The sequence below is a fragment of the Thunnus albacares genome, chromosome 8 (genome assembly GCF_914725855.1).
Source record: "Thunnus albacares chromosome 8, fThuAlb1.1, whole genome shotgun sequence".
NCBI lineage: Eukaryota > Metazoa > Chordata > Actinopteri > Scombriformes > Scombridae > Thunnus > Thunnus albacares.
Genome location: NC_058113.1, coordinates 15420886 through 15433400, shown reverse-complemented (window position 1 = coordinate 15433400; position 12515 = coordinate 15420886). Strand labels below are relative to the sequence as shown.

General features: G+C 40.4%; 2 protein-coding genes across 4 annotated transcripts in view; both read left to right on the top strand.

Annotated features, from left to right (window-relative positions):
* Positions 1-163: 163 nt before the first annotated feature.
* Positions 164-8473, top strand: LOC122986670 (glucocorticoid modulatory element-binding protein 1-like). Of its 2 annotated transcripts, none has more exons than XM_044357964.1 (10): positions 164-822; positions 2036-2177; positions 2435-2493; positions 2896-3017; positions 3171-3274; positions 3846-4030; positions 4318-4458; positions 6353-6490; positions 6753-6869; positions 6954-8472. In XM_044357964.1, the coding sequence occupies exons 2-10, from the start codon at positions 2053-2055 to the stop codon at positions 7496-7498; spliced, it is 1536 nt and encodes a 511-aa protein (XP_044213899.1). In that variant the 5' UTR covers positions 164-822; positions 2036-2052; the 3' UTR covers positions 7499-8472. The 2 variants fall into 2 exon arrangements, with proteins under 2 accessions (XP_044213899.1, XP_044213901.1); XM_044357966.1 differs by lacking the exon at positions 164-822 and adding an exon at positions 988-1091 and having other exon boundaries at positions 6954-8473.
* A 2896-nt stretch (positions 8474-11369) lies between these two features.
* The window catches only part of ptprub (protein tyrosine phosphatase receptor type Ub), a 167749-nt gene continuing 166603 nt past the window's right edge, over positions 11370-12515 (top strand). The window contains exon 1 of one of the 2 annotated variants that reach the window (XM_044358650.1): positions 11370-11725. In XM_044358650.1, coding sequence (XP_044214585.1) covers positions 11656-11725 — 70 coding nt within the window. In that variant the 5' untranslated portion in view covers positions 11370-11655. The remainder of the gene's footprint in view (positions 11726-12515) is intronic. The other variant, XM_044358652.1, reaches the window with a different exon arrangement.

Below are 12515 nucleotides of genomic sequence, written 5' to 3'. Positions count from 1 at the left end.
ACTGGATATTTACTATTGGCCGCAGGCGCAGACTCGACTTCCTATTGGTTCCTCAAGAGTGTCAATCAACGAATCCCAAACATTCCTTTCCCATATTAGGGAGGGTGTTCTGAAGGAGTAGGCTGATCTGAGACCAGCCGGTGGCGGTCACACTAATGGTTTACTTTCTTTACATAGACGGCAACACTGAACCTGGATCTCAGACAGCTATATTGTTATACAGAGACTATTTAATTAATTCACCGTGTCATAGGGTTGAAACGCTGCGTTTAAATGTCCATGTACTTCATCACAATATCTTGTCTATGTGAGTTATCGACACACTTAACATTTCTTCTCTCCAACTAAGAGCAAACCCTGCCCCCTTCTGGTGAAATACAGGCAACAACAAAAACACAACATTGATTTGAGGAGCGTTTATTGCATGAATAAAACCGACCCAATTAGGCCTCATATGAGTTATAAATGAGAAAACTAAGTGTGTGTTTAGCCTATAACCTACCACGAGGAAGCCGTCCATTAAAAAAAACAACATTATCACTATTCACTTTGAGGTGAAAAAACATTTTTATGAGTCTTGAAATCTGTCAGCACCATTTACTGCCATGGCTCAGAGGCGCTCAAACCCAAGCCGTGCAGTCTCACATAAGAGCAGTTTGACCGATTTGCACATCGCGTGCGAACTAACCGCTTCTCGTGACAGCGGGACAGATGCTTCTCAGGCAAATGCTGCCTTCACTGCAGGAAGTATAAGAGCAGCACGGCGCATGCTCGTGTACCTCTCTGACAAGCGGAGGATGAATTGTCCCCTGTTGTAAAACGGTGAGTAAAACTATGATAATGTTGATTTAAAGTGTGTTTTTAGAGTTTGGGTGTAGACCAGGTGGGGTTTTGTGCGCTCTCTATGGCGCGCGCGCCGTCGCACCGTTGTTGTGTGGTGTGCGTGCTGCCGCACCGACAGACGTCAGTTTGAGTGGTGAGGGAGTGTGAGAAAGGCACGCAACTGTCCGTGTCGGAGTTGGTGATCCAACAAAGGCTGCTGATAGTGTGGACATGTTGACCAATTTGTAATCTTCTCTTTGTATGGAAAGGTTGCTTATTTTGTTTCTCAAACTCGGAATAATAGACAGTTTGTAATTTAATTTCTCCTTCATTTCTCTCTGTGCTGTTGATATTGTCGCTCAGTGTATTTGACGCTTTAGCTGCTGCTTGTGTGGGACTGAAAGAAAGTGTTGTGGGAGGAATCATATTTTAATTAGTGCAGTCAGTAGGCTGTAATGTTTACATGACATTTTACATTTCCCTTTTTCTAATTCGTAACGACAGATTGTTGTATAGTGAACAGTTTATTCACATTTGACCCATCCACACTGAGTTTATGTGCTGTATGTGCATTCTTATACATTCACACGCATTGCCAGTGCATTAAGGAAAGGCTATTACATTGTACTTCATTATTTATCTTGGTAGATTTGATTACAAAAACACAAACAATTAACACTCTCTAGCGAAGTAAATCAATTGAAATTTGGTTATTTGCTTTGTAGCATGGTTCAGCCATGCCAGAACAGGTCTTTTTGTGGTATCATATTTGTGGTAAAAATAGTGATCCAAATGCAACAAGGTTGCATAACATAGTAGTGATATGATTTGATTTTAATAATTTCAGTCTAAATAAATGAAAAACGTTTATGACAGAGCAGTTTCACCTGTTGAAACCAACGTGGCTAGTCTACTGCCGTGCCAACTTTACAATTAAGGCCCAACACCCCAAGTTTTAGCTAAAAGTATAGACTTTTGTCCCATCATCTATACGGTAATGTATATTCTCTAAACTGATATAAGAAACAAGGCCCGCTCATGTGAGGATTATGTCATTTTAAGCCCAGTATGGATTAATCTCTATGACAGTTGCATGCCAGAAGACACTGTTGGGGGAGGCTTTCATTGACTTGTGTGTGCATTAAATAGCATCACTGCATGCATGTGTGTGATCTGGATGCTAACATGCGTGGTTGGCCCTGTGTGCGTGCAGCTCAGTGAGGAGGGGTGATGGCGGGTGCTGAGGTCACTGTGTCTTCAGGGGATCTCATGATGGTGAAGGAAGAGGAGGGGGAGTCCAGTGGCAACAACCATAAGACTCAAGTCATCCTGCACCTGCAGCCCATCTTGCACGGGTAATATGGAGGTTATCATATTAAGCAAATCTTATGAAATCATTTTACATCAATGCTTTTTATATTCAATTTAAGACTAGCGCAAGTAAAAAAAAATAATACAGCAGTAGGTTATGAAGGGACAGAGAAAAGCACACAGTGGTTAGAAATACAATATTTATCAACAAGTATTTTTCAGATAAATTGAGAGCTGTTCAACTCTCTGCAAGCAAGAAATGATTATTCTTTCATATGTGACAATCTGTTGCCCTCTGCAGGGTAAATGATGACAGTGTTGACACCAGCACTACAGTCTTGGCCATAGAGACTCACCACGGTAAGTAACACTGAGACATTTCCCTTCACTTCTTACACAAAAATACATGTCAAATCAACAACTTATTTAATACAGCAATTATATTATGCACTTTGATGATCAACCTCTCATGTTATACTTCAAGCTACGCTATTTAACAAACACAAATTACTGAAGAATATTCATATGAGCCTCCTGGGGTGCGATGATTGACTGATGATGATTTTGTTGCCGCATGATTCCTGCTTTCATCAGCACCCAGGGGGGAATTTTTGTGAATGCTGTGCACAAAACAATCACGCTCTCCTGATTTTACTTTAATGAACTTTGATGTGAACTGTTTTGCAATGTACAGAAACACAGTGCATACTGTAGCATTGCTGCAGGTGACTGTGATTTATGTTTTTGGCCTGTAATCTTTAGATGACAGTAAAGCAGAAGGAGAGGAGGTCGAGTATGGCTACCCCATCACCTGTGGAGCAAGCAGAGCTGTGTTACTGTTTAAGAAGTTTGTGTGTCCCGGAATCAACGTTAGATGTGTCAAAGTAAGTCCATGCCATATGTTTAGTGTGATCAAATGGTGGGGAATTATAAATTTATTAATACTGTAGAATCGTCAGATTTTCTCTGCCACTTTAGTCTTGTTCCTCTCTTTATGTATTTACAGGAGCACATTCTTTGTTGTCTTTTGTTTACAGTTTAATGACCAACTCATCAGTCCAAAGCAGTTTGTTAACTTGGCAGGAAAAGCCACCCTGAAGGACTGGAAAAGGGCCATCAGACTGGGAGGGGTTATGCTCAGGTAGACTGATGAAAGTAAAATAAACACCATTTGTCTGTGTGTTTTTCCTCTTTGTCATAGCTGATAGTGAGACTAATGCAGGTTAACTGTCAGTGTGGACGACCTTCCTTCACTGTACTCTGTTGCATTGTGGGTTAAAGAGTCAGACTTAAAACTGCTCAATCTAATGCCATAACAGCACATTTCACTTCTATAATTTGCACTTGTGTTGAGTTTGTGTCTGTCTGTCTGTGCTGTGTTGCCAGTACATTCCTTAAGTAGTCGGTAAGCAGCATTATTATGGCAGCGGCATCAAATAACATGTCATCAAGCTGCTGAGTGATACTTCTCACCCCTTTATCGTGTTTGCACTTGTTGTTAGTGTGAGTCAATACACCAACTCAATAGGCAATATCTTTTCTTTTCATCTTTACTCCTCTTGAGGCCTTTGTGTCAAGCAAACCTCCAGGAAGCTATTGCGCTTGTTCAACAAATCCAATCCATACTTAAACACCTCTCAGCAGCAGTGTAACAAAATATTTTCTTGGATACTCTGGTAGAATTTTTTTTAAACTTGCTTCTCCCCATGCAGAAAAATGATGGACTCTGGCCAGATAGATTTCTACCAGCATGAGACCGTGTGCAGCAACACCTGCCGCAGCACTAAATTTGATGTGCTGATCAACAGCACGCGGCTTCCTCCAGGGACGTCAGTGCAGCCGAGCCCATCGTGTCTGGCTCTTGACCCTCTTGGAGGACAGGTGCCTCCCCTGACAGGTAGATTTCAGTTGGCATTTAAAGTTTGCTGCGTTCTCTCTCACATATGTTTAGGCTTCTTGTTCTGTTGTACCATTGAGATGATGCAGACAATAAATTTAAGAAACCACCTGGATATAATTTATCTTCAATACTGAAACATGAGTTATTTCTCACACAACTGAACAAAAAGAGAGAAACAACTGGATTGGCTTATCAGTCTTCCCTCTGCCTACTCACGTTCACTTGTAATATGAGATGTTTATGCCCTTTATTTACAATATATGATTTTTTTTCTTTCATTTCAGGAGAGGTTGTACATGATGCAGCAGAGGTAGAGGAGCCCTTGGAAGATAAGTTTAGTACAACAGCAGAGTGGAGCCCTGGTCCAGCCCGGCCCACAGCAGCCAATGGACATGCTGCAAAGAGAAAGAGGGCTGACACACCTGGTAAAGGATATACAGATGTTTGTGAAAACTAGGCAGGGAAAGAAAAACTTATAAAAGAAATGCAGCATTCAGGCTGAAATTTCAACTTTCATTGTATAAACTAGACTTACAGAATACAGCCATGCTAGCGGCTCTGTGAGGCTAAATGCTCACATCAGCATGCTAACATGCTCACAATGGCAATGCTAACATGCTGATGTTTAGCAGGTATAATGTTTACTATCTTAGTTTCATGTGTTAGCATTGATTCAGCCCTACACACAACATACAGCTGAGGCTGGTGGGAATGTGAATTAGTTTTGCAGGTATTTGGTCATAAACTGAATTAACTCAAAAGTACTGAGCAAATTAAAATTAAAAAAAAAAATCAACTAATATTTCATCTTCTAGAGACCATGAATGCATGTACCAAATTTCACAACGATCCGACCAAGACATATTTCAGTTCAAACCAAACATGTCAAAGTCAGCGGATCACCAACATCAATAGGATTCATCTTCTCAGCACCATGAATATTTGTACCAAATTTCATGGCAATCCGTACAATGGTTTTTGAGGTATTTTTAGTCTGGTCCAATGTAGCGGAACAACCGACAGACTGACATTGCTATCCCTAGAGCCACGCCATTACCATGGCTAAAACAAACAGGAAAACTCTAACAACTATTATTATTACTATCAGTCGTCCTACAGTCCTTCAGTGGTTTGCGTCATCCCTCTTGCAGCTGCTGCTGTTTGACACCTTTGATTCACTGAGTCAATGAACCTCTGAATCTGCAGTTGCGGGATGTTCTGCCATTCCTGCAGACTGGCCTTAAAAAGTTGCTGACCAGTGGCAGGGAGAGTCATGTCCCTTTATATTACCATCTGACGCAGCTGACATTTCTAAGTGCGGCTTTTTCTTGCCAGGATCTAAACTTTGATTTAAGGGCTTTTAAAGGTGACCTGATTAGGCATTGTTCCAGCGGGACCACAGTAGGTAAAATAGCCTCTATGGATCATTGTGTGAATGGCAAATTGCAGTGCCTCACTGCACAAACTGCATTAGGGCCTGAAACAAATAAACGACTCTCAGTAAACAGCCTATAACTACACTCTTCTATCTCCAGAAATGTGCTTCTTTCCATTACACGTTCCAGACATGGGGGAATAGATGAATTTAGCTTCAGATAGCTGCACATGGGATTTGGATATATTTTCATCTGGCATATTGCATTTATCTCGACAGACATTTAAGCAAACGTGTGAGTGGACGCGTTTCTTGCAAGATAAGATATCAAGCACCTCTGACATTTTATCATTCAGATATACTCAGCTTATATTTGGCTCAATTTTGTACAGATCCCAAGTCATTTTTCAGTTTTCCTCCAATGTTAGACCACCTATTTTCTAACCGATTTTCCTTCTCTTTCCTTTTTACCTCTATCACCCATTTAACATCCTCTTTCCAAGTACTGCACCCTTCCATTACCTCTATGTCCTCATATCCTTATTCTATTGTTTCTCCAACCCTGACATCCCCTCCTATGTTTCACTCTTCGCTTTATCACTCTCTCTGTTAGTCCTTTGACTCTCTTCAAATCTCATTCCCAAACTTTTCCCCTCTTCCCTTCACCTTCTCCTTTATCCTGCATTTCTTATTTATTTTGCTTTTCTACTCATTGTGTCAAATCTCTTTTACTGTCCAACTCCCCGGCGCACATAAGAATACATACTCTCACATACATACACAAATCACCTCTATGATCTTACCTATACTTTCTCCTCTTTTGCTGTCACTGTCATTTTTAAACCCCCCCCCCCCCCCCCCCCCCCCTCATACAATGAAAAGACAAATATACACAGAGCTCCCCACATATCATAATAATGTCCTGCCTATCTGACTGTGTCTAGATGGAATACTGAACCTGTGGAAGGGTGTGTCGGACTCTGGGCTGATGGGAGAGGTCCTGTCCAGTCTCCAGACTGAATTATTAGCCACTCTTAAAGGAGTGGAGGTTCGCAGCGAAAAGGCCAACCTGCAGGAGACAGGTGAGACCCCCGCTGAACCACTGGGCTGTGAAAAGAATTGAAAGAATTGTTTTGATTTGATAAGTCAAGAAAAAAAAAAAGCAAATCAAATTTAAAAATGATTTTCAATAAAGGCTGTACAAGCCAAATTTGGTTTGAGAAGGAAATTCATGAACATTGATTTCTAATCCTGCACAATTTGTTCTGGACAAATTGATAAAGAATAATATTAATCATTCAAGCCTTGTACTGTAGCTGACTTTTGATTGTTTTGTTTTGTCAGATGCCATCATACTTAATTCCCTGTGTGAGATGTTTGGGATTTTAGACTCAGTGAAGCAAGCTCTGGACCAGAAGCGCATCCAGGATGAAGAGAATAAAATCCATGATGGTGTTCATGGTGAGAAAGCTGTTGAAGGAAACATACAGGACAAACAGTAATATCCTGCTGGATTGTGTTAACGACTATCCTGTTTCTCCTTAGAGTTGGATGAGATCTTTGAGGAACGGAGGAAGCAGGCTTGTGTTAAAAATGCCTCCCATAAACACGCATCCCTGAAACACCTTCGACCTCAACGTCACAACCCGTCAAACAGCCAAACTCAAAACTTGCTGTCACCTGTCATCACCAGCCCTGTGATCCAGCCTCGGTCTGTTTTGGGTTTATCTGCGGCATCTTTCGCTCAGATCACCATGAACCCTCGGCACTTCACCCACTTCTCCGCCTCCGGTGGCCAGCGTCATCATGCTGCAGGTGGCAGGATGGACAGGGACGACCGAAGTACCACTCTGGAGATGGAGCATGAGCTCTGTGAGACGGGGAAGCGGGAGAAGGTTCACAGGCTGGGACAAGAAATGGTGAAGAAAGAGAAAACCTCAGGGATCCACAAAGAGCCTAAACAGAGAACTGTTATGATTCAAGAAGACCCTCACCTTAGAAATGAGGTAGTAGAGGAGACAGAGAGCTTGTATGATACTGAAAAGTTGGTTTTGGGAAAAAAGGCATCAAAGAAACATAAAATTAAGTGAGAGAGATGATCCCAAAGGAGATGCTGTAGGACCAAGTGAGGGAATGTGCCTGAAGACTAAAATAAGCCTCAAAGAGAGGAAACGATTAAAAAACATTATTACTTTGTCAAACTGTACTTTCATTTTTATATACTGCAGTTACTTGCAGTGGTGTTAAAGGCTATTTTCTTTTGCACATTTTAGATGACCATTTTGGACACACTTTTATAAGATTCCAACAATCTCAAAACACTCAATTCTTGCTTGTCTACTGCAAGAACCATGACACAGTACTCTGAGTATATATTTCTAAATTTCAGTTTTAATACTCCTTTTAGATGTCTGTAAATCTAGTTTTTGATTCTTCAATGGTCTTTGGTGACAGCATTTTCCTTTGTGTACAAGTAGTTGTCAATTTTTTCTGGTGTTTGTGACAAGTTTTACCTTATACTTTTATAATTAAGTTTCTAATGATATTTGTAATAGAAAATACTTTTTTGTGAGTTACAATTGTGTGTTGAATTTTATATCATTTGGATTTATATATATATTTCACTCAGGCTTATATTTTTAGAGATCTATGCACCGGACACTCACTGCCTGAAGAATAGATGATTCTTAATTTTTGACAATGAAAACCATATATTTAGTAATTATTGTGACTGTTGAAATGTGCTGTTGCTTTAAACAGGGTGCTGTTTATTAACATGTGCTGCAAATATGTAAACTTGTGAATTTATTTTTCCCCTTCCTTTTACTATAGAAAATTTATAAAGCTGGAAAATATGTTATACACATCAAAGTGTGGTGAGAAGTGCACTAACGGTCCAGAATGACCCTGTACAATAATGAACACATTTTAAAAATAAAATCCTTTATGTTTGAAGTTTTAACATTAACAGTGTTTAAGCTAAGTTCGCAAAAGTCAATTCATACATCGTTATTTTTCATTTATGTCAAGTGTCGCCTAGACACTTAATGATGTTTAATTTATCTTGTTTTTCTCACAGTCAAGTTCAGCTAACATGAAAGCCAATTGGTGCAGTCTGAACTGTTTTTTTCTCTGATGTTATATGATTACCTACTTCACTCATAGAAATGAATTTAAAGGATAATTCAACATTTAATCACTCAGTGGAGAAAACTGCCGCTATACTGCTCTTTGTGTTGACCTCACAGTCACACAACAATCACTGATGTCAAATTAGAATTTTCTTCATGGCGATTGATGGAAAACTGCCTCTTGCGACATCACTGTTTGGTGAGTGTGTGTAAATGCACCATGCTTTAAAGTTTCAACCCACAGAAAGCAGCATAGCCGCAATTTTCTGCCCCGTGTAATTCACTGTTAATTTACCTTTTAAGGACCACACTGCATGCCAAAGCTGTGTGACAGACATTGATGGTTTGATAACCAGCCTTTGTCAGCCTCCCTCAGAACTGTAATATGTTATTATAAATTCATGCTCAACATTGCATGCACAGATGTAGTTGTTTGTCAGGGGTTATGAGTGGCAGCTGATAAAAATGCTCGATGAAATGACTTTTATCGCAGTGCAGCTGTCAGCATCCCCGCTGACACCCATCATGTTGTTGAATATGAACAGTATTTTGCTACATCCTGTTAAGTTTACTGCAAATTGAACTATCATGGGGTCAGGCCAAAGTATTCCCTAGTTTAAATAGATTGCTACTCTGTGTCTTGAATACCAGGCTACAAAATGGCTGCCATGCATCAAGCAGGTGTAATTACAGGTGTTAGCCTGACATATGTTGCAGTCTTTTGGTTAAATTAAGTAATTTGCTGAGCAATCCATCTGTCATCTGTCATTCAGGGCTAACAACATTAGAGACTGAGATGTGCCCTCATGTTGGAAGCCTTACATGTGTCTGTTGGCGCCCTGTAATTGAATCCACATCTTTAATGTTCACACACAACAACAAAATGAATGATGAATAGCCTGCATAATGGCATCTTGATCCAATTGGGCTTCCCGGGGCCCTAGAAAAATGTGCCAGCCCAGCCATGTTTTAACACCAGCTTAGTTCATGCAGGGGTGTGTGCAACATCAGCACTTGTGCAAGATGATTCATTTCAAAGATGAATCTCAAGAGCCATGAAATGCTGTAATTAAGTACAAGAAAACACCTTGCAGCATACAACTAGTAGTGTAAAGAATTCATAACCGAATACTATAACACTTTTACACATTATATAGGACCGCCAGAGACACTGGCAAATATTTATCCATGTCAAAGTCAGAGTTGGTTTTTCAAGTCTTTCTGTGCAGCTTTTACACCTGCGTTACATGTTGACATTTAACTTTGCACTTTGCATAAAATCCAAGAGTGATTTCTGACACGTATTCTCCAACAAGCATGGCCAGCTGTGAGCAGAGGAAAAAAAAAAGTAACCTCCTCAAATACAAATTCAATGCACACAACACGACAGACTATCAAATTTATGGAAAAATATGCTTTCCACCTGTCATGAGGAGGCATGAAGGCATGCTTATCTGTCTGTCCTGTGTGAATATGCATGTGAAAATATGACTAAACTCAGCAGCTAATACGACAAAACATAATTTTCTTAGTATACACTATACATAGCTGGATTAATTGGGTCTCAGATAACTGATATTTTAAAATAAGTTTAACACAAGAATGGATATATCATTGTTCATGCAGAAATGGGAAATTGCAGGTGTTATAAAAATATAGCCCATATGCAGTACGAGGGCATTTAGCTGGTCTTAATAATGAGTATTTTCTCAACCTGTAGCCATTGTTGTCAGACTGATAATCCTGTACCTGTGCTGCTGGGTGCAGGGGAGGCTGGGTCAGGAGTGAAGATTAAGAAATTCCTCATTAAAATTAAGCCAAATGGATGAAAAGGAAGAGAAATATATTAGCACCTTGTCATTGTGTCCACACACACACACACACACACACACACACACACACACACACACACATAGGTTTACTTAAATCACTTTTGGGATATTTACATAGACTAACATTCATTTCTTGAAGACTTATGCTAACCATAACCACTATTTGTCTACACCTAACCTAACTCTAACCTCCCACCCAAAAATCAGCATTTTACCAACTGGGGACACGTCTTTTGTCACCAATTGCACAAGCTGTCCCCAATCAGCTGGTCTTAAGTCTGGTGTGTGTCCCTGAAAGTGACTTAAGTCATAGCCACACACACGTGCAAATTTGCGCAGCTATACTTGTTAGGACATTGCATTGATTTCCATTCATTGTGGACAGCCGAAGTCTCTTTCTTAGAAATGATGTTTTGCCTCATTAGGACTGAACTTTGGTCCCCATGTGGACTACTGGTCCCCACAAGGTTGGTGTTTGTACCAGAAACGGCCCAGTGAGATTAAAAAAAAAGGCATCTGCACACACAAACACACACACGTTTTTTTTTTAAAATATTATTTAGAAGAACATTATTCATTTATTTATTGTACATAAGTGAATGCAACCCCAACCCTTACCCTAACCCACCCTAACCCTAACCATTATCATGATGAAAACCAAGTCTTGATCCTAAAATGTAATGGTTTACCTCGTGGGGACAGGCTTTTTGTCCTAAAAATGGAGATTAGTCCCTTCAGTGTGAATATGCATGGTTATTAATATATTTCCCAGCCCTAAACCTATCCTTACCAATTTTAACCCTAAAAAAGTCATGAATCTCAAATAGCTGTGAAGAAGCGAATGAGCCAAAATATCCACCTTTTCCAAAAAATGTCCCCACGCTCAAGGTCTAAAAAAACTCCCGTTGGTCCTCACAAAGACAGAAGTACAAGATTATACACACACACAGTCTGGGGTTTTGCTTAGCCGACGTTTGAACACCACATTGTTGTTGCTGAATTTGGCCGCTTGGAGTCGCCCGGCTCATACTTTGCGTCCTTGTGGAGTCGTGGAGGCTGGGAAGGAAAGTGGGTTTGAGAAAGAAATCTCTCCCCTGAACTGTTTACCCTGACGTCAGTTTGCAGAACTAGCTCTGCCCTGTCTCTCTCAGTGTCTCCGAAACTCCACTCACTGAGAATTGGAGGAATAGATGGGCTCGGCTCTACAACTTGCGCACCCGGACCCCAAGGACTGAATGAAATGATTTCTTCTGCACGTTTAAAGTGGACTAAAAGCGCTTCACGATGAACACCTGCGCCTTTCTGTTGATTTTGACTGTTCAGATCTACGCCGATGGCATCGAGGGGCCAACAGGTAAGGCTCATATTCATCTCGATCTCCTAAACGCAGTTGGAAAGTTTTTACATTTGGATGAAACTCCACTGAAAGCAAAAGCGGAGCGAGTCTGGTGAGGATGCCAACTTTGCGCCTCTGTTCCCAAACACCTTTATCTGCGGTTTACTGCTGCTTCCCGTGACTTACAAATGGAACAATATTAATGCTTTCAGCAGAATATAAAAACAAATTCCATATTAACTTTGTAAAAGGGAGAATTAACTTTTCTCAGAGCCAGTGTTCCTGCCGAGTAATGTGTGTTATTAGGATATATACTGCGTCTGGGTGTTCTGTGGAAAGCTCCTATTTCCCCAAACAACACAATTTACTGCGCTAAGCTGCTTCTGGTATTTGTTATTGCTCACGCATATTTAAAGGCGCCAGGTAGCTTAAAAGGTGTTTGACATTTGTGAGCCAAAGTTAGAAATCAGTTCATTCAAACTGAACATCCTCTACACTCCAAATACCTTAAGACAATTCAATCAATATGTGTGAGCACGGATCTCCCAAATCCCAACAGCCTGAACCAATCTGTGATGACATCCAGAGACTAAAACCTGGAGCTGCTCCATACTGGTGTTGGGTTGCGTATTATTGGCTGTGTGACTCCTTGAAAGTTTACATTCTGATTAGATTTGTAATGCTTAAAATCATATCCTCATAATACTATTACAGGATGGAGCTTTTAACTGTGCGATGTGTGAATCATCTAAGATGAGGGAAATGACATATTTCATGTTAATTGGTTTGTAGAGAAGGATTTCCCTCT